This window comes from Rhinatrema bivittatum, chromosome 9 (assembly GCF_901001135.1).
Source record: "Rhinatrema bivittatum chromosome 9, aRhiBiv1.1, whole genome shotgun sequence".
NCBI lineage: Eukaryota > Metazoa > Chordata > Amphibia > Gymnophiona > Rhinatrematidae > Rhinatrema > Rhinatrema bivittatum.
In genome coordinates, this window is record NC_042623.1 from 259,612,339 (window position 1) to 259,639,115 (window position 26,777).

Sequence of the window (26,777 nt, forward strand, 5' to 3'; positions counted from 1 at the left end):
AGACTTTCTCCCCTGCCAATGAAGCAGAGAGCTATGCTGGATATGCGTGATGTATCAGTCTTTCTCCCCTGCCGTTGAAGCAGAGAGCTATGCTGGATACTAGGGATGTGAATCATTTTTTGACGATTTAAAATATTGTCCGATATATTTTAAATCGTCAAAAATCATTAGGGCCACGATACAATACCAATTCCCCCGATTTATCGTCAAAAAATCGTAAATCAGGGGAAGGGGGAGGGCAGGAAAACCGGCACACTAAAACACCCTAAAACCCACCCCCGACCCTTTAAATTAAATCCCCCACCCTCCCGAACCCCCCCCCCCCCCCAAATGCTTTAAATTACCTGGGGATCCAGCGGCGGTCCGGAACGGCGGCGGTCCGAAACGGCCTCCTGCAATTGAATCATGTTGTCTTCAGCCGGCGCCATTTTCCAAAATGGCGGCGGCCATAGACCAACACGATTCGACTGCAGGAGGTCGTTCCGGACCCCCGCTGGACTTTTGGCAAGTCTTGTGGGGGTCAGGAGGCCCCCCCAAGCTGGCCAAAAGTTCCTGGGGGTCCAGCGGGGGTCCGGGAGCGGTTTCCTGCAGTCGAATCGTGTTGGTCTATGGCCGCCGCCATTTTGGAAAATGGTGCCGGCTGAAGACAACATGATTCAATTGCAGGAGGCCGTTTCGGACCGCCGCCGTTCCGGACCGCCGCTGGATCCCCAGGTAATTTAAAGCATTTGGGGGGGGTTCGGGAGGGTGGGGGATTTAATTTAAAGGGTCGGGGGTGCACCAGCATGGATGTCGTCTGCTATGGCCCCTCTTTGGAATAATCCCAGAATTTGCATAGCGGGAAGTCCCCTCAACTGGCCTATTTGGAAAAAATCAGGGATCTGGTTGCTAACCTCTGTGCTGCAACAAACTACACTCCTCCCCTTTGACCAATTACAGGCTCAATATGGTCTTCCAGCGACTCAGTTTTATGCATGGTTACAGCTTCGTTCTTCGATTTCTGCTATCAACCTGCAAGAGTTACACTCCACAACCCATCCTTTCGCTTTTTCTTTCTTTCAGACATACGGTACATTGGGACACTTAGCCTCAAGATTGTATAAAACTTTTAAGATGTCTCGCCCTTATAGGCCCATCATAAGCCTTCAAGCCCTCTGGGCCCGTGACACTGGTTATGAAACAACATCTTTAAATTGGACCAGAGTATGGAACACTTCGATATGCATATCACTCTCTTCTAGCCTTACTCAGACTGCTTTCTTTATCTTACATAGAGCAGTCTGGACTCCATGGACCATGCACCGTGCAGGACTCCTTCAGACACATAACTGTTGGTCCTGCCAAGCAGCAAAAGGCACCCTCTCTCATGCTCTTTTCTACTGTCCTTATGTGGTCAGTTTTTGGAATTCGATATGGGAGGTAATTTCTAATATATTAAATCTTTCTATACCCCTTAAATACTCTATTGTTATACTACGGGGTTCTGACCCATCCTTCACTGCCCTTCCTAGTCACGCACAAAAATTATTGGATTTTTTAATCCTTGTGGCCCTTCACAACATCATGGCGAATTGGAAGAGAAGTGATATGCTATGCAAGCAATTATGGTGGAACTCTGTCTGTTTATACCTTAAGTATGAGAAGGCTATGGCGATCAAATGTCATAGATTGTCCTCTTGGTCCCAAGTGTGGAAGCCGATTGACGACTACTTAGCCTTGCATGTTACATGATGTGGGTTTTGGATGCATTCTAGCCTTTTTATTATTCTTTGCTGAGCATTACACTAACACATATGAAGTGTCACTTTCTTCCTTTCTCTTTATCTCCTTTTCTTACGTTTCTGATTCACCCTTTCTCATCTATTAGCTACTTACAGAATTAATACATACTGTCATGTATGATGATGATTGTTTGTCACCTGTACCCTACTATGTATATCATGGCATTTTGTACAAGTTCTTATATATTTTTCCATTCTGTAAGTATCTACTTCTAAAAAGTTAATAAAAGTTATTTAATAAAAGTTATTTCAACAATAAAGGGTCGGGGTGGGTTTTAGGGGGTTTTAGTGTGCCGGCTCACGATTTTCACGATACTTTACACCCCAAACGGCAACAATACGATTCCCTCCCCCTCCCAGCCGAAATCGATCGTTAAGATGATCGAGGACACGATTCACATCTCTACTGGATACGCATTGAAAGTGAAGTATCAGGCTTATTTTGTTTTGAGTAGTAACCGCCATAACCAGCAAGTTACTCCCCGCTTTTTTGTGAATGCAAATCCTTTTTACCACGTTTCCTCTTGCCGTTGAAGCTTAGAGCAATGTTGGAGTCACATTAACCGTGTGTATGTTTATTGATTAAGGGTATTATCTCCAGGTAGTAGCCGTCATTCCCGCAAGCCACCCACTCTTCATTCACGTCCTCTAGACTTTATGGATCCACAGTATTTATCCCATGCCCCTTTGAAGTTCTGGTCTTCACCACTTCCTCTTTCTATATGCTCTACGATTTTGATCTTGAGAATAGTTTCCACTATTTTTCCTGGCACCGAAGTCAGGCTCACTGGTCTATAGTTACCCGGATCGCCCCTGGAGCCTTTTTTTAAATATTGGGGTTACATTGGCCACCCTCCAGTCTTCAGGTACAATGGATGATTTTAATGATAGGTTACAAATTTTAACTAAAAGATCAGAAATGTCATTTTTAAGCTTATAATAATATATATGCATAAACTCTAAAAACAAATAAAAAAAACATGCACATCCCTAATGAATACTGAGCCCATCATGAGGTAAACATTATGATTGGCAAAATTACCTACAAGCCTTTCTTCATTGTATTGCAGATCTTGAAATTTGTGTCTCATGGTTACTCAAAATGTAACAAAAACCTAAATTTTCTCTCACAGGGAAAGGATATTGGAGTTAGGGGAGAATGGCATAATTTTTCAGCTCCCCTTGATCATATAAATCTTCATGTTCGTGGTGGCTATATCATTCCATGGCAAGAACCAGCAAATACCACCTACTATAGGTAAGTAAAAACTTCAGCACTTAGAATTCTGATAAAATAAATGGAGAATTTGAGCCCAGATCCACCAGTGCTGTGGCCTAAATCAAGGATCCAGTCCAAGGAGCACTTTATTATTTGGAAATAATAGATCTTTTTATTATAATAAATTATTTTAACAATATTATATATGCCAAATAAAATACTCACTCATACAATTATGAACGAAATTAACATCAACAAAATAGAACTCCCTTCATACAAATTACGGTCACAGTAAGCCTTACTGGTCAGGTTAAACCTTTAGGTTCACGTCACTTTAGTCTTGTGGGAGATGACCAATATTTGTTAAGCCACAGTTATTGCGAGCTGCTATAATGTCAATAGGAATGATCAAGTTATAACTAGTTACAGTGTGACAAAGCCTGAGACTTTTAAAATGTCTAAAAAGTAAGGGAAAGGAGGTTTTATGTACTGTTTTGAAATATACAGGGCCTTGATTTTTTTAATTAGCTCACGATTGTATTTATTCACCAAAGTCATCAAATAACTCCTATTCCTATTTTATTTAAGACACAAATTTGGGTGAATTGAGACGCTTGGATTTTAGAGTCCTAAAAGTGGTACTGGAAAAAGATGAGGCAAAACAAAAATAATCAAATCTAACACACACTAACATATATAAAAATAGACATACACACACTGGGCCGGATTTTAAATCTTCTACGCTCGTAAATCCAGAGGATTTACGAGCGTAGGAGAGGGTTACGCGCGCCGGGCCTATTTTAAAAAGGCCCGGCGACACGCATAAAGCCCCGGGACGCGTGTAAGTCCCGGGGCCAGAGGCCTCCAACACAGCGGCAATGGCCGCTGTATCGGAGGATCGCATGCCGGCAGGCTGCCGGCGTGCGCACCGGGGCAGGCGCAAAAGGTAAGACAAAGGTCGGGGGGGGGGGGGGGTGGTTAGAGTAGGGCTAGGGGGGGAAGGTTAGGGGAAGGGGTGGGAAGGTCAGCCTAGGGGGAAGGGAAGTTCCCTCACAGGGAGGGAATGGGGGAAGGCAGCACGGCTCTGTGCGTGCACCCTTGCAGGGGCCAACCCCCAATTTTATAACATGCGCGTGCCTGCACACAGCTTTTAAAATCTACCCATTGATTGTTATTATTTTAATGTTTGCTTCTGTGTAATCGACTTGTGCATGTGTTTATTATGTGCAGTCCCAAACCCTTGGGAGGGTGTGGGCTATAAATCATTTTAAATAAATAAAACCTCACTCTGTATATCTATATCTTCATATATCTATAATTATAGAGGCAATATATAGATATCAATATACACACAGATGTTTTTGTTTGTTCTTGCAGTCGTCAAAACTTTATGGGGCTTACTGTTGCTATGGATGACAATGGAGCTGCTCAAGGTCAACTTTTCTGGGATGATGGGGTAACCATTGGTAAGTGACATTCCTTCTGCTGAAATAAGACATTTAACTGTTTGAAATGAGATTTCCTAAGCTGCATATACATTGGTTTTAACTGCTGTTGTGAATATTAAAGATTATGTTGTTGATTTAATTGGTATTATTACATGGAAGCACAGTTTTAGATAATGTTGCAAGACTCATTGAGTCTATTTCCCCTTCCTAATGCAGTAGTGTTATACTATTTATACTTTTACTCTACATCATATAAATAATCTAATGCTCAAAATAATGACAATATGGGTACCTAGACCATTCATCTCACTCCACAACTATCGTCTCATACATTACCAAGACACAATTGGTAATGTAGTCAAACTTTGCAGTCAGACTTTGCAGGTCAAAGGCCACAGCCTTATCATCAACAAAATTATACCCAGGGAACAACAACTATAGCATCATCCCATCATTCACCCACACAACAAAGTCTGCCCCGGAAGGCTGAACGCCATGTTCAAGCAAGACACCCTTCCCCTGGTTTGACCAACCTGTAGGCATCACAGGGTACCCACCACAGCCAAGAAGACACTCATACCCGGATTAATTGTAATCACCCCACGTACTGCATCTTGAAGGAACAGACAGTTCCAATGACTCTGCAAAAGATCTAAAAGCTTAGGTACACTCACGTCCCCTAGCTGCAATAAACAAGGCCAAGCTACAAAAGGTGGACAGGAAACAATGCACAACAGAAGTACCATGAGAGAGGGAGGATGGGAGAAAAACTCGGAGTGGTAAAAGGAGATGGGACAAACCATCCCCTCCTTTAAGAAGCAGACTGGGAGGGAACTTCCCTGTACCCTTCCCTAACCTTCCTACCCTTTCTCCTTTCCTCCCCGACCCCTAAACCCTTCCTAGCCACTTACATTATTTTTGTTAGTTACTTACTGCACCTTGGGAGCCCAAGTAATCTCGAAGCGCTGGCAGGCAGCCAGTGTGCATTTCCCCGGGACAGCATCGAATGGCATGCGCTTCCCCGAGACAGCATCGAATGGCACTGACCTGGCCCACTCCACCCATCCCCACCCAGACCACAATCCCTGGCTGTCCCCTTTTGAGAGGCGTGGCATTTTTGCGCATAATGGGAGTTATGCGCATGATTTGGCCCTTCCAAAAATGTGCACGGTATGTGCAAGGCCCAACCACGTGTATGATCCCCTGTTTTTATGCATGCAGGCTTCTGAAAATTAGCCCGGTAACTTTCTTCCATCATTGTCTTTTAAATTATCAATAGAGGGGCAGGCAACCCCAGTCCTGGAGTGTCACAAGACAGGTCTGGTTTACAGGACATCCACAAATAAATATGCATGAGATATTTGCATATAATGAAGGCAGTGCATGCAAATATACTTCATGCATATTCATTGTGGATATCCTAAAAACTCCACTCCAAGACCAGAATTGCCTATCCCTGAATTAAAATTGTATTTCTTTTATGTAAATATGGATGAAATTATTTTTCAATAGTTACTGTACTGCTTTTGATAGAGATGTATTTCATGTTTCTTCTGCATTACAGATGCCTATGAAAAGGGTCTTTATTTCTTAGCATCATTTAATGCAAGTCAGGTATGTATTCTTTAAAAATATACAAAAGCACATTTAGTTTCACTGTGTTATGATCTGGCATCAACAGGACTCCAAATAATCTGGCACATGTTAGACATTATACTTAGGATAAGGAGAAAACCCAACCCTTGGGACATACTCTTTCAATCAGATTTTCAGAAAATCCACAGGTCCGGATTTTCAAAAGCCTGTGAGCGTAAATCCAGTGGATTTACGTGTCTGCTTTTCAATATGCACATCTGTTTGTGGCACTTCAGGACTGGCATTGCCTATACCTAAGCAATATTATTTCAAACTGTTTTGGATTTTTAATTAGTCCCATGCTTTAAATCCATAGTTCTCAACCCAGTCCTCGGAACCCAGTCAGGTTTTCAATTTATCCACAATGAATATGCACGAGACAGTGCATTCAAAGACTGTATACCTCACACATATTCATTATGGATAAACTGAGAACCAGACATGTTTGTGACACTCCAGGACCAGAACTGCATATCCTTGATATAGTCTTTACTACCTGCTTATTATATTTGAAAGATCAGCAACTAGAAAGACACAAAAAAAGTATCAGAGTATAAGAAAACGTGTCTTCTAAAGTGTTTTGCTACCAGTATCAAATGGGAGAAACTCTTTTCAACTAGAGCCCATTTTCAAATAGATAGAAATTATGTTCCAGGATAATCAAATATTATTTCTAATGTTACCTCACAGTTAGGATCAATCATGTCAGAACATAAAAAGGTTATTCCACAAACTGAGATCTTCTCTAATACCCGTTTTTATATATATAGTACTTTTACTAAAAGAATAATTTGTACAGTGTACAAACTGTGCCATGATCCCAAACATGAATAACCTGAGCAAACCACCTCTTTTTCCTAAAACTGGGAAAGGAGAGAAGCAGTTTTATTAACTTAGCACACATCCAAGAAAGCCACAGACACAGAAAGTTGATTGGAATAATATGTCTGCAGCTTTATTACTAATTCTAACATTACCAGCTGTTTAAATCCCAAGCCATTTTAGATGTGTAATGGGAGCAGTGAAGAGACAGCAAACTCATTCATCAGGAAACAACCTTTCACTGTCCTGGATTATTCAACCAGCAATAACAAGCAAGACTATAGTCCTTAGGGGAAAAGTAATGGCCTAGCATCACCGGGCAGTCCTCCCCATTTGAAGCAAGGCTGCCAGCCCTTCCGGCCATCACATGACCACATTGGGATTGCTGGTCTGACTGGGGGGCTTGGTAGCCCAAACAGCAGACAAAACCCTCTCTCCTTGGCCATGCCCTGAAATTTTGTCTCTGTCAGTCCCTTTTCTTCCTCCAATTAAATCCCATCTCCCTTGACATGGGAACTATGCCCCCTGCTGTGAAAAAGACATACAGAATATACAGAATGTAAAAGGAAATGTATGTATTACAGAGAATATTTAACTATGCAATCATGACTTGCAGCCAGCTTCCCTGAATGGGTGCATCCTGATCAAACTCCAACCTATGTATGGGGCAGGTAATGGAGTGGAAAAGCAAGGGGCCCTGGCATGGGAGACAGAGCAGCATCTTTTGCTCCCTATTTGCCCAGCCTCACCTACTTATCCCTGCCACACCAAATGGCCCTATCGGGCCACAAGACAAGTGGAAGGGAGTGGGATATCTCCCCTCCCCCCCCTTCCCCCCACTTGCAGATCATCTTAGGTAGGGTTGGCTGCTAGGACCAGCAGAACTTATGTCCCTGCAAGTCCTTGGATGCTAAATGCTATTCTCCCAATGCTGCATGGAAATGAAGTTTCATCATGCCACATGACCTGACAGCCTTGAAGGGGGGTGTACTGGCTGCGTGGCCATCAGAAACTGCACTGGGATGATCTAACCAGCTCCCTTCTCTCCCCTCCCCATGTTGTGCACAGAAGCTGGAAAAGATAGGCACAATGCCTCAGCCATCCATCCTTCTCTCTCAGCAGGTGCGGTATGCCCAGTTACTACTGGCACCTACAAACTAGTTGACACACAGGAATGTTAGACTATTGAGAAATAAAATTACAACAAACCTCAACATCAGATTTTTCAGACTTATGGTAATATAGATTACTATTTTTTCATGATACCATTTTTTGGTAGAAAGGAGAGAGGGAGAAATTCAAATGGGCACTAGAGATGGAGAAGTCTGCTTAATTTGACATTTTGCCCAATTCAGATTGCCCAAATATCAACCATCATTAAAAATGGAAAATGAGATGTAACAAAACCATACCCTTTGGATGCGTTACCATACTCAGAATCAGGAATACAAAATGGCAGAGATTCAAAAAAGAAGAGTCATTTTTTCAGAAAATCCCTCACACGAGGAGGATTGTGCGCTGAAATTTTTTTAGCAAGAGGGCCTACAGGCAGAAAAATGTGAAACCGCCCAGAAATATGCCACAATGGCAATATTTCTCTCTTGAAACAAACCCCCTCATTTATCAAAATGCGCTAAGGCGTTTTCGCATGTGAAAAGCCCCGTTAATGCATACGATAGCACCATATCATATGGCGCGATGCAAATCTGAAAAATAGGAGGAGTGGCCTCGGAGGGAACGGGGAAAGCCATCGGGGCTCTCCTAGGGCTTGGCGTGTGCAAGGTGCACAAGTGTGCATCCCCCTTGCGTGTGCCGACCCCAGATTTTATAACATGTACGCGGCTGCGCGTGCATGTTATAAAATCGGGCGTACATTTGTGAACGCCGAGTTGCACGCACAAATGTACCCCCATGCGTACATCTTAAAATCCAGTCCATAGTCTCTAGAACTTAAAATCTTTCACATTGCATAGAAATAGATAGAAAAGGTATGCAGGCTTCTGCATATTTCACGGACTCTTTCCTAGCAAGAACTGTGAAGAAAATCTAATTGGATCTAAAAATGTTCCAGATAGGCCACTATCAGAGAACGGAGGCTAGGCTGAAAAGAACCTACCATGGGTATCTCTTAAGTTTTTCGCTTTTATGATTCTAAGTTTAAAGGACTGGAAAATTCTTTTTTAACTTTCCAGCCCAAGTTCATCTAACTTTTATGAAAAGTCTGGAAATTTAATAAATGGTGATAATTCAGGAATGGAAGATCATCATTTGACCTTTCACAGCACAAAATGTGATCTACCAGCTAAAAATAAATCCTTTGCAAACCTCAACTGTTTAGATCTGCATTAAACCTAGAAAAAAAGGGGTTGATTAAATCTATTATATTTATGGCAAACATGCAAAATGCTACTGAGAATATATCAGGGAGAACTGATGTCTTTGGGGGCCCATAGAAAGTAGCAATGTACATTTACATAAATAAATAAATAAATAAATAAATAGTAATGTACATGGGGAAAATATTGTATTGTAATTTTTGTTTGGTATTTTTGTTCATTTTTAAATGTCAATACATGTTTATTTTGTCTCTTTTTTGTTTAAATAAAACAAAATAAAACATTTAAAAAAAATGGCAATATAGAAAGAGAGAGAGGGAAAGAAAGAAAGAAATGTCCCACTTTCCCCAATTGCTTGATCTAATGCCATCTGTGGGGATGAATCAGTAGACATGGGGCAGAAGCATATAACAAACTGGTGGCAACCCCAGGGTCAGTGCCAGCCAGCACTGGTTTGACAATGGGACCCAGCAGGGCAGAGCCAGTCACTCAAATGGGGACATTCTTGCCCCATTTTAACTTATTTCCCATGGATTGGGATAAGATCCTGCGTCCCATTAATGCAGTGTAGGGAAGGCCAGGGAGCGTGTTTAACTTTTATATTTCTGCGATGCTAGGGATTGTGTGTGGGTGGGAGGGGAGGGAAGCAGTGGAGGCAGCAACAGGTACATTCCAAAATGAATAGACAAACTCAGTGAATTTCAATGTTTTCTTTTTGTTTCCTTTTCAAATGGAGTATTTTGTTGCTTTTTTTTCATGTACCTAGATTGTTGCTTTTTTGAAACAGAGTCCAACCTACAATATAGTGTACATATTAGGGATGTGATTTGGCTGAAACTTTTGGTTCGCCCTTCGTTATCGGCCCGAGCTGCGGGAAATTTCGTTTTCCCGCAGTTCGGGCCGAATTTTTTTCGGCCGCCCCGATTTTCGGGATTAGTGCGTGCTAACTCCCGTTAGTGTGTGCTTTCAATGTTAGCGCCTAATTCGTCCTGGACGAATGCACATCCCTAGTGCATATTCTAACTACCTCATGTTTAATATGAAGTTATCAAAAACAAAATTGACATATCAAATATTTACATTATATTTTTTCTTTTTTCCCCAGAAAACTTTAGAAAATAACATAATCCATAACAACTATGTCTCAACATTAAATTCATTTAAAATTGGATACATTAAAATCATTGGAATTGGAAACGCTGCAATTACAAGTGTTACTCTCCATTTAAATGGTACAGAACAGAACATTACACGCATTGAGAGTAACACAACAAATCAGGTACAGTATGAATACAACCGACGGTCATGGGTTTATACAGAATAAATATTTAAATTATTCCTACTTATATATTTAAATATTTTTTTGCAATAATTATGTTTTTCTCTTGAGCTTCTCTTTCTTTTAGCTATCAGATGTCATGGGACAATTTTCAGTAACCCGCTTATGCACAAAATATGCACAAACCTTTTTATTTATGGACCTTAAAGGCAGATTTCAAAGAAAAATTACCCATATCGTTTTATTTTATTTTATTTAGCTTTATATTCTGCTTTTCACACTTTTTTCAGCGCTACAAAGTGGATTACATTCAGATACTGGAGGTATTTCCCTATCCCCGGAGGGCTTACATTCTATTAGGGTCATCGCACATGAAAAGACCCTTTTCGCAAGCAGCAGCATGCAAATTAGGAGAAGGGGTGGAGTCGGGACGAGGAAGGGTGAGGAGGGGGGGATTCGGCAGTGTTTTTGTTGCCGGCGATAATGTTACCCACGTTGTCATCGGCAGTAGCGCGCCCAATAGCACCACCTTTCACGGTGGCGCTACTCAGTGCGAAAGCCGGCACTGAAGACACCGAGGTGGTGCGAAGGCTGCCGGGTTTCGCAGGCCCGCACCCCCCCCCCCCTCACCCTCCTGCCCCCCATTTTCGCAGGATTCATCATTTATGCAATGAATGATGAATCCTGGCCTAAGTTTGTTTCTGAGGAAATGGAGGTTTTTTTTCTTGAAAATTCATTTACATAACTATGTGGACACAAAAGTCCCTGCACACTTTTACCTCTTTTTATTTTGTGGACATAGGAACAAGGTAAAAAGTGGTTTTGCCAATTCAATCCTGTGACTGTTACTCTCCCAACACATTTCTCGGTGTGGCTCTATTTAGCTTAGCTAAAACTACATGAGCTGAGGAATCCTATGCTTACTTTTAACTGGAGAGAAGAAAGCAATTTTCAGACAGGGCAGTTTAACCAATTAAATCACTTTTTATCTCGGATAATGGTTTAAGAGGCCCTAGGATGGGCAAGAAGAAGATAACATGGCTGAGCCCTTCCAACCTGTCATGCTCCCCACTGGGTATAAGGTTGCTCTTCCTGCCAGACAAGGGAGGCCCGTGCCAACAAGAGATCATCTATGAGGATTGGGGAGTTAATAGCTGGCCAATCACTGCCTGATGTGAAGTGCTCCTGGAGCTGGTAGGCTCTGAGATTTCAGTCACCCTCTGGAGCTGCACATAGTCAGGTATTCCTCCCAGAGATGTGAATCGGAACCAGAATTGGTTCCGATTCACATCGTGAATTTTTTTTCATGCGGCCCGATCGGGTTTTTTTTTAATCGGCTGCCCCTGACCCTTTAAAACAGCTCCCTTAGCTCTCCCGACCCCCCCAAAACGTTTTAAAATTACCTGGTGGTCCAGTGGGGGTCCCAGGAGCGATCTCCCACTCTCAGCCCATCGGCTGCCACTAATAAAAATGGCGCCGATGGCCCATGCTCCTACCATGCGACAGAGGCCGGCCAATGGCACCGATAGCCCCTGTCACATGGTAAGGGCAAAGGGCCATCGGCGCCATTTTGATTAGTGGCAGCCGACGGCCCGAGAGGGGGAGATCACTCCCGGGACCCTGCTGGTCCACTAGGGACTTTCAGTATGTCTTGGGGGGGGGGGGGGGGGCAGTCGGGCAAGTCTTCAGGGGTCGGGAGGGTGAGGGGTTGCAATTAATTGAATTTGAAGGCTTGGGGTGGGTTTGAATTTTTTTTTTTTTAATTTGAAGGGCCAGGGGCCGGGTTTTGTGCTTTGGTTCAGGGTCAGATGAAATAAAATCAGCCCGAACCACAGGAAAATGAAATTTCCTGCAGCGGGCTGATAACAAAGGCCGAACCTTTGCTTCGGCCGAATCACATCTCTATTAAAAACATGTATTAAAATATTTAAAATATTACCAAACACTAATAAAATATTTCAAAATAGCAGATACATCACATCCAATAATTAAAACTAAAAAAAAAAATCTCCCACTCTCCATACCTGGGAACTTTAGATTTCCAGGCCTCCTGAGATTGTCGTAGATTGGAGGAGGGTGCACAAACTTTAACCTCTCTCACACACATATACAGGTACTCTCACACACGCACCCACATGTACGCAGGCACAAAATCATACATACACATACACCACCCCCACTACCCTCTCACACACATACCACCACTACCACTGCCCTCTCATACACACACTCACACATACACCACCCACTACCCTCTCACACACACACTCACACACACCCCACTCCCACTACCTTCTCATACACACACATACCACCGACTCACACACACCCCCTCACCCACCCATGCATACACACACCGTTACCCCACCCACCCTCTCATATGCATATACACATACACCCCACACACATACACACACACATACTCCCACCCACCCTCTTATATATATATATATATATATTTATATATGTGTGTGTGTGTGTGTGTATACACACACACACATTCACCCTCTCATGCATACACACACACTCATACAGAGACCCATCCACACTCTCCCTCCCTTTCATTCACACACCCCTTTCATACGTATACAAACCCACTAATACACATACTCACCCCCACACACCCTCTCATACAGACTCACAAAATCTCTCTCACATACAAGCCCTCACTCTCACAGGGTAAGTCTCTTTCTCACACACATTTTGGACCTTTTCTCTAGCTGCACAGCAAAGGTCTCTTCTGCCGTCGGCTGTAGGGAAAAGGCCCTTTCTTGCTGCTGGCTACAGGAGAAATGCTGGAGGCACCATAGGCCCTTTCCTGTTGCTGTTGGTAGAGAAAATGCTGGCAGCACCTCAGTGACTCTTCTTTGGCTGCTGGATCATCCTTTTGCTGGTGGGGAGTAGGAATCCTGCCAGCAAATCACAGTTCTGCATCACTGGGCCCTTCCTTTTGCTGGCAGGTGGTGTGGAGCAGCAAATTGCTGCTCCACACCACCAGCACTGCAGGTTTTCCTGCTGGAACAGTTGTTTGCCTGAATGAAGGGTAAGGCGGCTGTGGCAAGGTTTCAGGGAGCAATTTTGCTGCCTCAAAATCTTGCCACTTGAAGCAGCCGCCTCACCCTGCCTCATTATAGAACCATCCCTGTTTAAAATATGTATTGCCATTCATTTGGACCACCTGTTAAATTATATTATCTAATTTATTGGGTTTCTGTTTCTCCTCCTACAAATGGAGCGATACATCCCTGTAATTTATGGCAGAGGACATTATGGCTGCGTGCCTTACAACGTTTCCAAGCATGGTAGCACTGGGAACAATCATACTGCCTTAATATCTATCCACACTGACATATCCAATGGCAATGATACTATTAATCCTGGCATGCCATGACTTGATCTCATTAGTGCTCAGTCTAATTATAAAATCTCCATTTTAATAGATCTTTTCAAGGACAGTTCCTTAGATCTACTGTGCGTAACTGAATCATGGTTTCTTTTCTCTCATGTTGTGCTATTGATTCAGTTATAACTAACTGTTTTCTCTAAATCACATAATATTGACACAGCGGTAGCCTCCTGGTTGTAGCTGGAACCTCTCTCAATTTAACTCCCTCCCATCCCCATTGCATCTAAGGCACTCTTAGAGATAATGTTAACTTCATCACAGAATTGTAGTTTATGTCTGATATATAGTCCCACCTGGTTTCTTAACAGCTATTTGCTCATCTTTATTTGACCACCTGCTCACTGCAAAAGTTGATATGAAAAACACTATAGTCTTAGGAGAATTCAGTCTCTATGTAGATACCTTCCGTCTATCTCTTAACTACTATGTCCTCACTAGGATGGTCTCAGATCTTCCAAAGTCCCTATACATAGGCTAGGCCACACACTGGAGCTAGTCTTTGTATGCAGTGAATGGGCTGCTTAAAATTCATTATCGGTCTCATCTACCCCTGTCCCTTGGTAGGATCATCATTTAATTCACTATATGGTAACAGTCCCTAGCCTCAAATCTCCAGTCTCCTCTGGAACTCACACACACACCCCACTCTTATGGCGCCCCCCCCCCCCCCCCCCCAAATAGTGTCTTTGCAACCACCTTTGCCTTGTATTTCTATGAATTCCGATGCTGAAGATCTAGGGTCTCGTTGGCAGACTTCACTCCACTCTGCCCTGGATGACACTGCACCCATTAGACTAACTCAGGGCCCTCAAACATTATGCAACCTGGTACTCGGCTGAATTAAAAAGTCTAAAAAGATAGTTATAATGAATTGAACAGACGTGGCAGAAAAACAAAACAGATAAATAAAGAAGCCTATCAAGCTAAATTAGCACAATATAAAACTACCGTAGCCACTGCCAAGAGAGAACCTTTCTCCCAAAGAGTCTCAGCTGCTGCTTCCTGCTCACTGGAATTATTTTGCGTAGTCCACTCTCTGATTAAAAACATCTTAAAATGGGCCCTCCATTCCACCGAGGACTTTGCTGACTTCTTTAACAGGAAAATTATTGAGCTCTCAAAGGGTTTGCCAGGTTTGAGAAACAGCCCACCTGCCCTCCAGTCTCTTCCTCTTCTCCTGCCTTCCATCTTCCTTCAACAGTTGAAATCTGATCAATACTAGTTTCACTTGAGGATAACTATTTCCATTTAACTTGTGCCCCACTGCATTAATTAAGGTTATGAGGTCAGATCTGGGCTATTTTGCAAGGCTATTGTCCATGCCTCTCTTACACAGGGAAAAATGCCTGACAATTTAAAAGAGGCAATAATTTGCCCCAGCCTTAAGAAACCAAATGCCAATTCTCTTGCACTAGCTATCTACAGGCCAATTTCATCTCTTCCTATACTATCCAAAGTTATTGAAAAAGGAGTTTTCCTTCAGCTACAGGATTTCCTAACTGACAACATACATCATGAATCTTAATTCGGATTCTGTCCATATCATAATACAGAGAATCTGTTTCTCTGTAGTTCTGATATGATTAGGGAGGGGTTTGACAAGGGACTTCAATATTTCTTGGTCCTTAATGATTTATGTGCATCCTGCGACACCATAAATCACCGTATTCTTTTGGACACTCTTGAATCACTAGATATTATTCCTACCGATCTTCATAGGGGGCCAGATTTTTAAATCTACGCGTACGGGGTACATTTGTGCGCGCTACCCGGCGCGTACAATTGTACGCCTGATTTTATAACATGTGCACAGCCGTGCGCATGTTATAAAATCCAGGGTCAGCGTGCGCAAGGGGGTGCACACTAGTGCACCTTGCGCATGCTGAGCCCTAGGGGAGCCCCGATGGCTTTCCCTATTCCCTCCGGCCCCCACCTTCCCCTTCCTTCCCCTACCTATCCCCCAGCCCGAAAATAAAAAAAAACCTCTTACCTTTGTTGCAGGTGTAATTTGCAATCCCCCGGCTCAGCGGCCTAGCAGAGGGCTCTGGTCATGCCCCCGCCCCACCCCCAGACTGCCCCTCCCCCGCTCCGCACCTTTTTTCAAGCTCCGGGACATACGCGCGTCCCGGGGTTTGCGCGCATTGCTGGGCCTATGCAGAATAGGCTCGACGCATGCAGGAGCGGGTTTAAAAGGGTTATGCACATATATTACGCACGTAACCCTTTTAAAATCTGCCCCAGAGTGTTTACAGGCAATTCATCCTCTTCCACTGACCCTCTTATTATAGGGGTCCCTCAAGGATCCTCACTTTCTCCTATACTACTAAATATTTACCTGCTCCCTCTTTACCATATTCTCTCTCAGCTTGTTATCTCCTTCAAACTTTATGCTGATGACATAATTTTATCCCATTACTTCTACATTTTCTGCTGCATTGGATAAACTTTTGCTCTGTTTTTCACAGATTAGTGATTGGTTATCATGCAGCAGCCTTGTACTAAATCTTAGTAAAACTTAGGCGTTTTCTTCAATGGACTGAGATTGATTCCATCCCTACCCATTGGTCCTTTAAGATAAAAGAGTCACTGGTTCTGAAGAGTAGTGATAGATTGGATTAGAAAAATGCTTCACTGCGATATGTTGTCTCCTTGATAACATCCTACCTAGAGTAAAACAGAGTTTTGCCCTGGAAATGGCTTTGATTATTGCCCTCCCCATTCATTAAAATCCATGAAAAAAATGTGGAAAATCATTCAATGTGTTGGAAGACCTTTCACAAACCATCATCAAAACTGAACAACTGAAAAACCATGGGAAGAAATCAACGTATATAATGAAATCTAGAAAGATATACAACTACAACTTGTGACTGCCTGGTCAATTTAACTCATGCAATATTTTTCAGAAATACTGTTCTATACACAGAAAGTATGCATTTCATTGGTAAACCACAAGGTATCAACTTTGTGTACATCATTAGGATAGTATTTCTTTGGAGAACATTAATTGTTTTTTAAATAACAGTAGTCACCATAAATAATTAAAGGTGTCACTCTTACCTCATAATAGAACTGTATTTGATTGGTACATAGGCTTAGACATGTCTTCTCAAGATATCTGCTATATTAGTAGTTAACAGAAATGTCTGTGCCTGATCCACATACTAATAAGCTGTCAATTCTAATTAGCATGCCTTAAGTAATTTCACAGTGATATTACGTAAACATGTTCTTTTTCATTTTTCTCTATTTAGGTTCTAAATATTAATCTGACAGACAAAGATGTCAGCTTGGATAAAACAATGAAAGTTATATGGCAGACCACACCCTAATCAGCGTTTAAAGCAGTCAAGGAGCAATTTGATAAATTATTGCATTTATCCAATATGATAATAGATCTATCACCATAAGGAAAAAGGAAGTGAATTATATTTCTTTTTGTGGATAATGTTTCATGAAAATATAGAATTTTCATTACAGAATACACTTTTGTTGTTTTCACAACATTTTGAATTTGTGATATTGCATTTTCTTATCCTAATAAATCTATAATTTGTCAACTCAGTTTCTCAGTATTTTTATTTTATATATCCATAGTCTTATGTCAATAATAAAGTATTGGATGATGTGTATCAGAAAAAAAAAAGACAATGATCTCATGTATTGTATACAAACAGAAAAATCAATTACGTTGTATTATAGTAAAGCAAATAGTACAACATCTTGGTTGAAAATATTCATTTTTTTGATTAGGCAGATGTTGAAAATGCAGTTTTTACATTTAAAAATGTTCTGTACGAAGTAGCCACCATTTTTATGGATTGTGTACACTGGCAAGCTGCCCACTTCCCTTCTTTTCCAACCCCCTTTATTATAGAGGCCTCTGATGGGAAATTCCTGCTAAGGTGCGGGCAAGTTATAAAAGCCGGCATGGCAGTCATAGACAATAATCAGCTTTGTTCCATCCCCCACTGTGTGAAGCAGTTCCTGAATTCACTAAACAACTATAGCTCCCTTCCCATACTTGCCCATGCCATTAGCTTTAAAATGAGATAGTGCCCTCAGGCTGGAAAAGCTCCCCCAAGACTAATCCCCTCTGCCTCCTGGTCAGCATATGACGACATCCACACTGGATGACTGCACCAACATGGTGAGAAGAAGGCCACATTGAGTTGTTGCTCCTACACATGGCTTAGCATTTGATCTCTGTGTTGTCAGCAGGAGCCCAGCAGAGTAGCACCACTGCCAGTCAGTGATCATCGGGTAGAAAAACCACTGGCAGACAAAGCACAGGGGTAATGGTATTTGTGCTGCAACCTCGCCCACCCCTCCCTGCATGGGTGAGAATGGTTAGCAGCATCTCTTCTTAACCTCCCACTACACTCACTGTGATATCATGTGGTCGTAGATACCCACTGGGTAAGAGGAGGCTGACCGGGGCAGATTTTGCAGGCTGCGAGATGGCAAGCTGCATTCTGGTGGAGCACAGACTATGCAATTATCAAGAGGCAGGCTACTGGGGGAGATGATAGTAGGAAAGAGGTGGGCTGCAAGGATGCCAAATGCATTTTTGATAAGGCATAGGGGCCATGGGCCTGCACAGCTAGGCAGAGGAACACCTTTTTGGTTGGGGAGGGGGGCAACCAAGCTCTGCCCCCACTGCCAGTTTCTTACTTTATGTTTAAAGTTAAGAACATAAGAACATAAGAAAATGCCATACTGGGTCAGACCAAGGGTCCATCAAGCCCAGCATCCTGTTTCCAACAGTGGCCAATCCAGGCCATAAGAACCTGGCAAGTACCCAAACACTAAGTCTATTCCATGTAACCATTGCTAATGGCAGTGGCTATTCTCTAAGTAAAGTTGGTCATTCTTTATTATATACATTCCTTGCATAAATCATAAATCAGAATTATTCATTCCTAGACCTACCAATATAGTACGCAATGCTAGAAAACCACTAGGGTCTTCTTTCTGCCAGCAAACAGGGATGGCCTGCTCCTTTGAAAGATAGCATTCCTAATAGCAGTGTCAGGATTAGGTGACTATTCTGTACTATGTCTGGAGAAAGAAGATCATTGGGTACCAAGAGATGTAATTGGAGACCAAGAAAATGTGGCCTAAATGTACCGAAAAAGTCCTAATTGTCTGGGCATCATTCGCTTGATTGAAAGAACATCCATGCTCACCTTGATGTGTCCCCCCTGCATTTGTCTCCTGGGGAAGTGGGAGACGGGTGAATGGTGCGGGCTTGTATGTGGTGAACTCTGTTAGGATCAATAGAAAAGATATAATTGCGATGGAGAAGGTACAGAGAAGGGCGACCAAAATGATAAAGGGGATGGAACAGCTCCCCTATGAGGAAAGACTAAAGAGGTTAGGACTTTTCAGCTTGGAGAAGAGACAACTGAGGGGGGATATGATAGAGGTGTTTAAAATCATGAGAGGTCTAGAACGGGTAGATGTGAATCGGTTATTTACTCTTTCGGATAGTAGAAAGACTAGGGGGCACTCCATGAAGTTAGCATGGGGCACATTTAAAACTAATCAGAGAAAGTTATTTTTCACTCAACGCACAATTAAACTCTGGAATTTGTTGCCAGAGAATGTGGTTCGTGCAGTTAGTATAGCTGTGTTTAAAAAAGGATTGGATAAGTTCTTGGAGGAGAAGTCCATTACCTGCTATTAAGTTCACTTAGAGAATAGCCACTGACATTAGCAATGGTTACATGGAATAGACTTAGTGTTTGGGTACTTGCCAGGTTCTTGTGGCCTGGTTTGGCCTCTGTTGGAAACAGGATGCTGGGCTTGATGGACCCTTGGTCTGACCCAGTATGGCATTTTCTTATGTTCTTATTAGGTGCCCTAGGTAAATCTTACAGCCTTGTGCCCCCTCGACCTCAAAACACATCAAATGTATGCATTTATAACAGATTTTACATGAAAAAGGCTTTTAAAGTTCATTCTCAGCTAAAGTTATCATTTACAGCAACATGTGTATATCTTTACATATATTGCTGTGGTGTCACCGAGGAAACCCTGTAAAGACATTTGAACCCACATAACAGTAAGCTTATTATAACATGTTGAGTTTGTCACTTGAGCCTCAGAAAGCCATAAACCGAGCTACAATTACAATATAATATACTAAACCTCCATACCAAAAACAACATTAACTGCCAGCATTCAAACAAGAAAATGCAATACTGCAACTATTACTTCAGGCCCTAACACACCAATACACATCCTATTAGGAAAACAGAACAAGCCAGGCTGCTATAAATGTTAGGGATGTGAATCGTGTGATCGATCGTCTTAACGATCGATTTTGGCTGGGGGGGAGGGAAATCTGATCGACATGGTTTTTTTTGTTAAAAAAATCGTAAATCGGGGGAGGGCGGGAAAACCGGCACACCAAAACAACCCTAAAACCCAACCCGACCCTTTAAAACAAATCCCCCACCCGACGTCACGAGTGCAGGAGATCGCTCCCGGACCCCCGCTGGACCCCCAGGGACTTTTGGCCAGCTTGGGGGGGACCTCTTGACCCCCACAAGACTTGCCAAAAGTCCAGCGGGGGTCCGGGAGCGACCTCCTGCACGCGGGCCGTATTGCCAATATTCAAAATGGCGCCGGCGCTACCTTTGCCCTCACTATGACATACGACCCGTATGACATAGGGCAAAAGTAGCGCCGGCGCCATTTTGAATATTGGCAATGCGGCCCGAGTGCAGGAGGCCCCCCCAAGCTGGCCAAAAGTCCCTGGGGGTCCAGCGGGGGTCCGGGAGCAATCTCCTGCACTCGTGATGTCAGGTGACAGGAACCAAAATGGCGCCGGCGCTACCTTTGCCCTGTCATATGGTAAGGGCAAAGGGCCACCGGCACCATTTCTATTAACGCAGCCGTGGCCCGAGAGCGGGAGATCGCGCCAGGACCCCCCCACTGGACCCCAGGTAATTTAAAACATTTGGGGGGTTCGGGAGGGTGGGGGATTTGTTTTAAAGGGTCGAGGTGGGTTTTAGGGTTGCTTTGGTGTGCCGGTTTTCCCGCCCTCCCCCTCCCCTGATTTATGATTTTTTGACGATAAATCGGGGGAATTGCTATTGTATCGCGGCTCTAACGATTTTTGACAATTTAAAATATATCTGACGATTGTTTTAAATCATCAAAAAACGATTCACATCCCTAATAAATGTCGCTACAGAGTAGCACAGTAGCAGAATAGCTCACCTCCATCACACATGCAGAGCACAGTCAGACAGACCCTCACCAAATACAGAACAAAGAGATCAAAAAGCACAAATAGAAATGTGCAGACAAAAATTGAATTGGAAACTGCAACAAGTCAGACTGCAGCGCAACAATGGAAAAACATTCCTCATAAAACATCAAACAATACAATCAAGAAATATATCACATCAATCATAATATTAAAAGCATACTAATAAATAAAATAGGTCTTGAAATAGCCGATAAATAGAACTGTCTACAATTAGAGTAAAAATATTTAGAGTTTATGAAAATCAATAAAAATTTCAGAACACCCAATCATTAAAATTAATAAGGATTAAAGAAAAATTCCCCTGCTGTCCATACCTGGGAACTATTGATTTCCCATCCCCCTGAGATTGCTCTGGGTTAGAGGGGGACAGGGGGCTGCATACAAAGTTTGTCCAGTCTCATATTAACACATATGTTCATTTTCACAAATACATGCTCACTCCTCATCTCCTCCTTCAGAATGCACAAGTGCAGCCTCTACCTTCAGACCAAGGAGCTGACTGGACACTTCATTCTTCTCACAGGGCCAACGCTGATCCTGCTCTTTCCAGCCACGGCAACTGCACAGGCCCATTGACAACTTTATCTTCTGTTTCCATACGGAAGGAAAGAACAAGGAGTCACAATTGTGCCACCCAAAAACTATAGTTCTCTAGGCAGTTACCTAGTGCTTCCACAGGCCCTGCACTCTCTCCTACTCTCCCCCAATCTGAAATGTTGAACCTAAAGTTAATATAGGTCACCCTATTTCTTCATTTTCTCTAGGTACAGGCTAGCGGATAGACATGAAGAACTAAGGTGATCTATATTAACTTTCATTGCAACATTTTTGTAACCTACTGTAATAGAATTTACTGAAACTAGTTTGAAGGCCACAGGCTAAGTAAATTCATATTTACTATTTTGCACTGTGAACTGCTAAAAAATGCTTATGAACAGGCAAGAATCGGAACTTTAGGTATGCCAGCAGTTCCACCGTGAGAAAGACCTGGAACCACGATGTACTGAGTCAGTATGTGCATTTATGTGTATGTATATTGGATAAGTTTCCAAGATATAGTCCATTAGGTGTGCAGGCGGAAGCCATTTGGGTAAAACTCAGTGTGTGTGGTCATAACCAAAACATCTGCATAGAGTGGCAATTACTACCCTTAATATATGGTTTGAGAAGACAGCTAGTGGTGTGCATTCATTTGCAACAAAATAGGAAATAAAGATGATATTTCCTATTTCTCTATATTTCGGGAAGCAAAAACGAAAGGAAAACCCACAAAATTTCATGTGGTTTTCTTATCATTTTTTTTGGGGGGGAGGAAGGGCACATCTACTAAAAAAAAAACCCCAAACCCACCCCAACCCTTCAAGTTTAATTAAATACAACCCTCCCACCTCCTGATACCCCCAAGACTTGTCAAAAGTCCCTGGTGGTCCAGCAGGGGTTCGGGAAGTGATCTCCCGCTCTTGGGCCATCGACTGCCAGTAATCAAAATGGCACCGGTGGCCCTTTGCCCTTACCATGTGACAGGGGTTACTGGTGCCATTGGTCGGCCCCTGTCACATGGTAGGAGCAATGGATGGGCGGCGCCATCTTAAAATATGGTGCAGGCCATCCAATGTTCCTACCATTTGACAGGGGCCGACCAATAGCACCAGTAGCCCCTGTCACATGGTAAGGGCAAAGGGCCACCGGTGCCATTTTGATTACTGGCAGCTGATAGCCCGAGACAGGGAGATCGCTCCCGGGACCCCCACTGGACAACCAGGGACTTTCGGCAAGTCTTGGGGGGGGGGGGGGTTATATTTAAATTTGAATGGTTGGGGCAGGAGGGTTTTTTGTTTTGGTTTTTGTTTACACGAAATTGGGATGAAAAAAGTTTTCAGATCCGTGGAGTGGAACAAAATGGACCAACCTGGACCTGAAAATGAAACAGCAATGGAAAAAAATGTATGCAAACCACCAATGACAACTGAGGTCACAAATTCATGGCTAGGTTGTGGCATAGAGCAATTATTTATGAGTTACTTTTTGCATTTGCAGCCCAATTAACCTTGATGATTTTGATGCATTTGCAACATCACTTTCCACTTTGATGGTGGAGGAATTGGGCCCCGATTTTTGGTCCAAGCTATTGACATACAGACATTAGAGAAAATGCACAGGACTAATTCTATGGCCAAGTCCAAAAGCAAAGCATATTTAAGCAACATTGTTTGAATTATCAAGAAGGCTGGTTACCCCATAAAAATGTTGCTGGAAGTAATTTTGTTATGGGTTTGACAGTTGTTTGGTTTGATTGTAAATATTACTAAGGCTTGGGGTAATCAGCATGGAGCAGCAGTTACTACCCTAACAGAATAGGGTTAACCTGTGTGCAGCTGCAGTTGCTGCCCTGACAGAGGGCTTGGGGGTGGTCTGCATGGGTTGGCAGGTGCCATCATGTATAGCTTGCTGGGCAGACTGAATGGACCATTTGGTCTTCTTCTGCCAGCTGTTACTATGTTACATCCTGTTCCCGTTCCTTGGATTCACATTTTCCCTTTCTTTCCCTCATTCGCATGCCATATCCCTCTCCTATCCCCTCTCACTTAACCATTTCACTTCCCTTCCTTTCACTCACTTCCTCTCTCCCCTCCATCCAGTCCCATCCCACTGATTAACCTCTATCCCGTCTCACACACTGACCCCCCCCCCCCCCATCTTGTCCCTCTCCCTACTCACATTCTTATTCTCTTATTCCTCTTCTCTTTCCTCACACTCAGTGGGTCATCTTCTACTTGTAAGATTCTCTTCCTGCCTGTGGGGCATGGGAAGCCTAGGGGTGGGTCATCATTTGGCAGTGCCGCTGTCACAGCAGCTGGGATCTTCTTTCTGCCTGCAGGCAGGGATGACCTGCCTCTACTACGTAAGTTGGATGGGTCAGGGTCTGGGTGGCCAATACCGTTCCAATGCCTATGCAGTGTTGCCAACTCCTTACCTGAAGAAAGTCACTAGATCCACTGTGAAAAGTTTCCCTATTGGGTAGAAAGTAGTTAAAACCATGTTGCACAGTGGCATCTGTGCTTGAAATTGAACCAACAGAGCCTGTTCTGCAGAAAGAGGAGGCAGGACCAGCAAGCACAGCACTCTAGCCAGAGGAGGACTCACTCTCTTGTACACCCCAGCAGCACTCTAGCCAGAGGAGGACTCACTCTCTTGTACACTCCAGCAGCACTCTAGCCAGCGGAGGACTCACTCTCTTGTACACTCCAGCAGCACTCTAGCCAGAGGAGGACTCACTCTCTTGTACACTCCAGCAGCACTCTAGCCAGAGGAGGACTCACTCTCTTGTCCACTCCAGCAGCACTCTAGCCAGAGGAGGACTCACTCTCTTGTACACTCCAGCAGCACTCTAGCCAGAGGAGGACTCACTCTCTTGTACACTCCAGCAGCACTCTAGCCAGCGGAGGACTCACTCTCTTGTACACTCCAGCAGCACTCTAGCCAGAGGAGGTCTCACTCTCTTGTCCACTCCAGCAGCACTCTAGCCAGAGGAGGTCTCACTCTCTTGTACACCCCAGCAGCACTCTAGCCAGAGGAGGTCTCACTCTCTTGTACACCCCAGCAGCACTCTAGCCAGAGGAGGTCTCACTCTCTTGTCCACTCCAGCAGCACTCTAGCCAGAGGAGGACTCACTCTCTTGTACACTCCAGCAGCACTCTAGCCAGAGGAGGACTCACTCTCTTGTACACCCCAGCAGCACTCTAGCCAGAGGAGGACTCCCTCTCTTGTACACTCCAGCAGCACTCTAGCCAGAGGAGGACTCACTCTCTTGTACACTCCAGCAGCACTCTAGCCAGAGGAGGTCTCACTCTCTTGTCCACTCCAGCAGCACTCTAGCCAGAGGAGGACTCACTCTCTTGTCCACTCCAGCAGCACTCTAGCCAGAGGAGGTCTCACTCTCTTGTACACTCCAGCAGCACTCTAGCCAGAGGAGGTCTCACTCTCTTGTACACTCCAGCAGCACTCTAGCCAGAGGAGGACTCACTCTCTTGTACACCCCAGCAGCACTCTAGCCAGAGGAGGACTCCCTCTCTTGTACACTCCAGCAGCACTCTAGCCAGAGGAGGACTCACTCTCTTGTACACTCCAGCAGCACTCTAGCCAGAGGAGGACTCCCTCTCTTGTACACTCCAGCAGCACTCTAGCCAGAGGAGGACTCCCTCTCTTGTACACTCCAGCAGCACTCTAGCCAGAGGAGGACTCACTCTCTTGTACACTCCAGCAGCACTCTAGCCAGAGGAGGACTCCCTCTCTTGTACACTCCAGCAGCATTCTAGCCAGAGGAGGTCTCACTCTCTTGTCCACTCCAGCAGCACTCTAGCCAGAGGAGGACTCACTCTCTTGTACACCCCAGCAGCACTCTAGCCAGAGGAGGACTAACTCTCTTGCACTTTTCAGCTTTGTAAGTAGGGAGCCCGATGGAAATTTAGGAGAAGGGGAAGAGCAGCAGTCATTGCCATTGGCAGCCCACATTTTTGGGGGGTATGCATAGCCCCTGTGGCCTCCGCTTTTCTGACATCTTTACAGGTAGGATTAGTAGACAGGAAGCAGCAGGCATCAGGGATAAAAGAATATGGCATGCCTCAGAGGTAGCCAGCACTCATGATCACCTACTTTTCATTACAAGTGACTTGAGAAATATGTCTAAGGGAAATGCTTGAATTATGATTTATAAAAAATGAAGTAAAAATGTTACCTCATGTATGAAATGTTTTGAATCCTACATAAATAAGTGTGATTTAAAGTGGAATTAAGGTACGTGTAATCTGATACAGCACAATTATTAAAGAATAATTAAAAGGGTTTTGCTTGCTCAGTTGCTGAAAGAAAGTAAATCTGCTAACCAGCAACTAATTAACTCAATAAGATTGTTTCCAGATTCCTGTATAATGGAAACATTTCTCAAAAACATTCTCTGGGGAAACAAAGAAACATGAAGGCAGAAAAAGATCACAGCCTATCTAGTCTAACTATTCAGTTTTACAATTTCTCTCACTCCCTCAGAAATAGTCTGTGTTTATCCTGTCCTTGTCTCCACCAGGTCCACGGGAAGGCTGTTTTATGCATCCGCTCACCTCTCTATAAAGAAATATTTTCTTAGATTATTCCTGAGTCTACGATGGTGGTTGCTACGTCAGGGTGTGCAGCATGGTTGGTAATGGGTGCGGGGCCCTGTCTCCTGCCCCTGGCCAACTGGATTACCCCCTTCCAGTTTTGCAGGGGGAGGACAGCATGGGCATTGCCATGCAGGTGCATTGTTTAAAATTTACATTTTGGGGGGCGTTGGGGCCACCTTGACCTGCAGCCCCGGGCTGCGATGGGGGTCAGCACTGACCCCCAGTCAACCTCCCTGTTTTGCTGCTATTTTTAAATTTTTGGGCCATTGGACCTTTAAGACGAGGTTGAGGCCTCCATTGTGTTAAAGGGCTACTTGCTGGGTTCTTTTGACCCTCGGAGTATGGCCACTAGACGAAAGTACGCGCCATACAGCCTCAATGCTTTTTTGGGGGAGGGGCCCCAGAATCATGGC

The 26,777-nt window shown here is 43.7% G+C and overlaps 1 protein-coding gene across 1 annotated transcript in view; it reads left to right on the forward strand.

The window, feature by feature from the left end:
- The window catches only part of SI (sucrase-isomaltase), a 350,476-nt gene extending 332,986 nt beyond the window's left edge, over positions 1-17,490 (forward strand). The window contains 5 exon segments of the mRNA XM_029616444.1: positions 2,915-3,039; positions 4,378-4,466; positions 6,013-6,062; positions 10,347-10,520; positions 17,181-17,490. Coding sequence (XP_029472304.1) covers positions 2,915-3,039; positions 4,378-4,466; positions 6,013-6,062; positions 10,347-10,520; positions 17,181-17,258 — 516 coding nt within the window. The 3' untranslated portion in view covers positions 17,259-17,490.
- Positions 17,491-26,777: the final 9,287 nt, after the last annotated feature.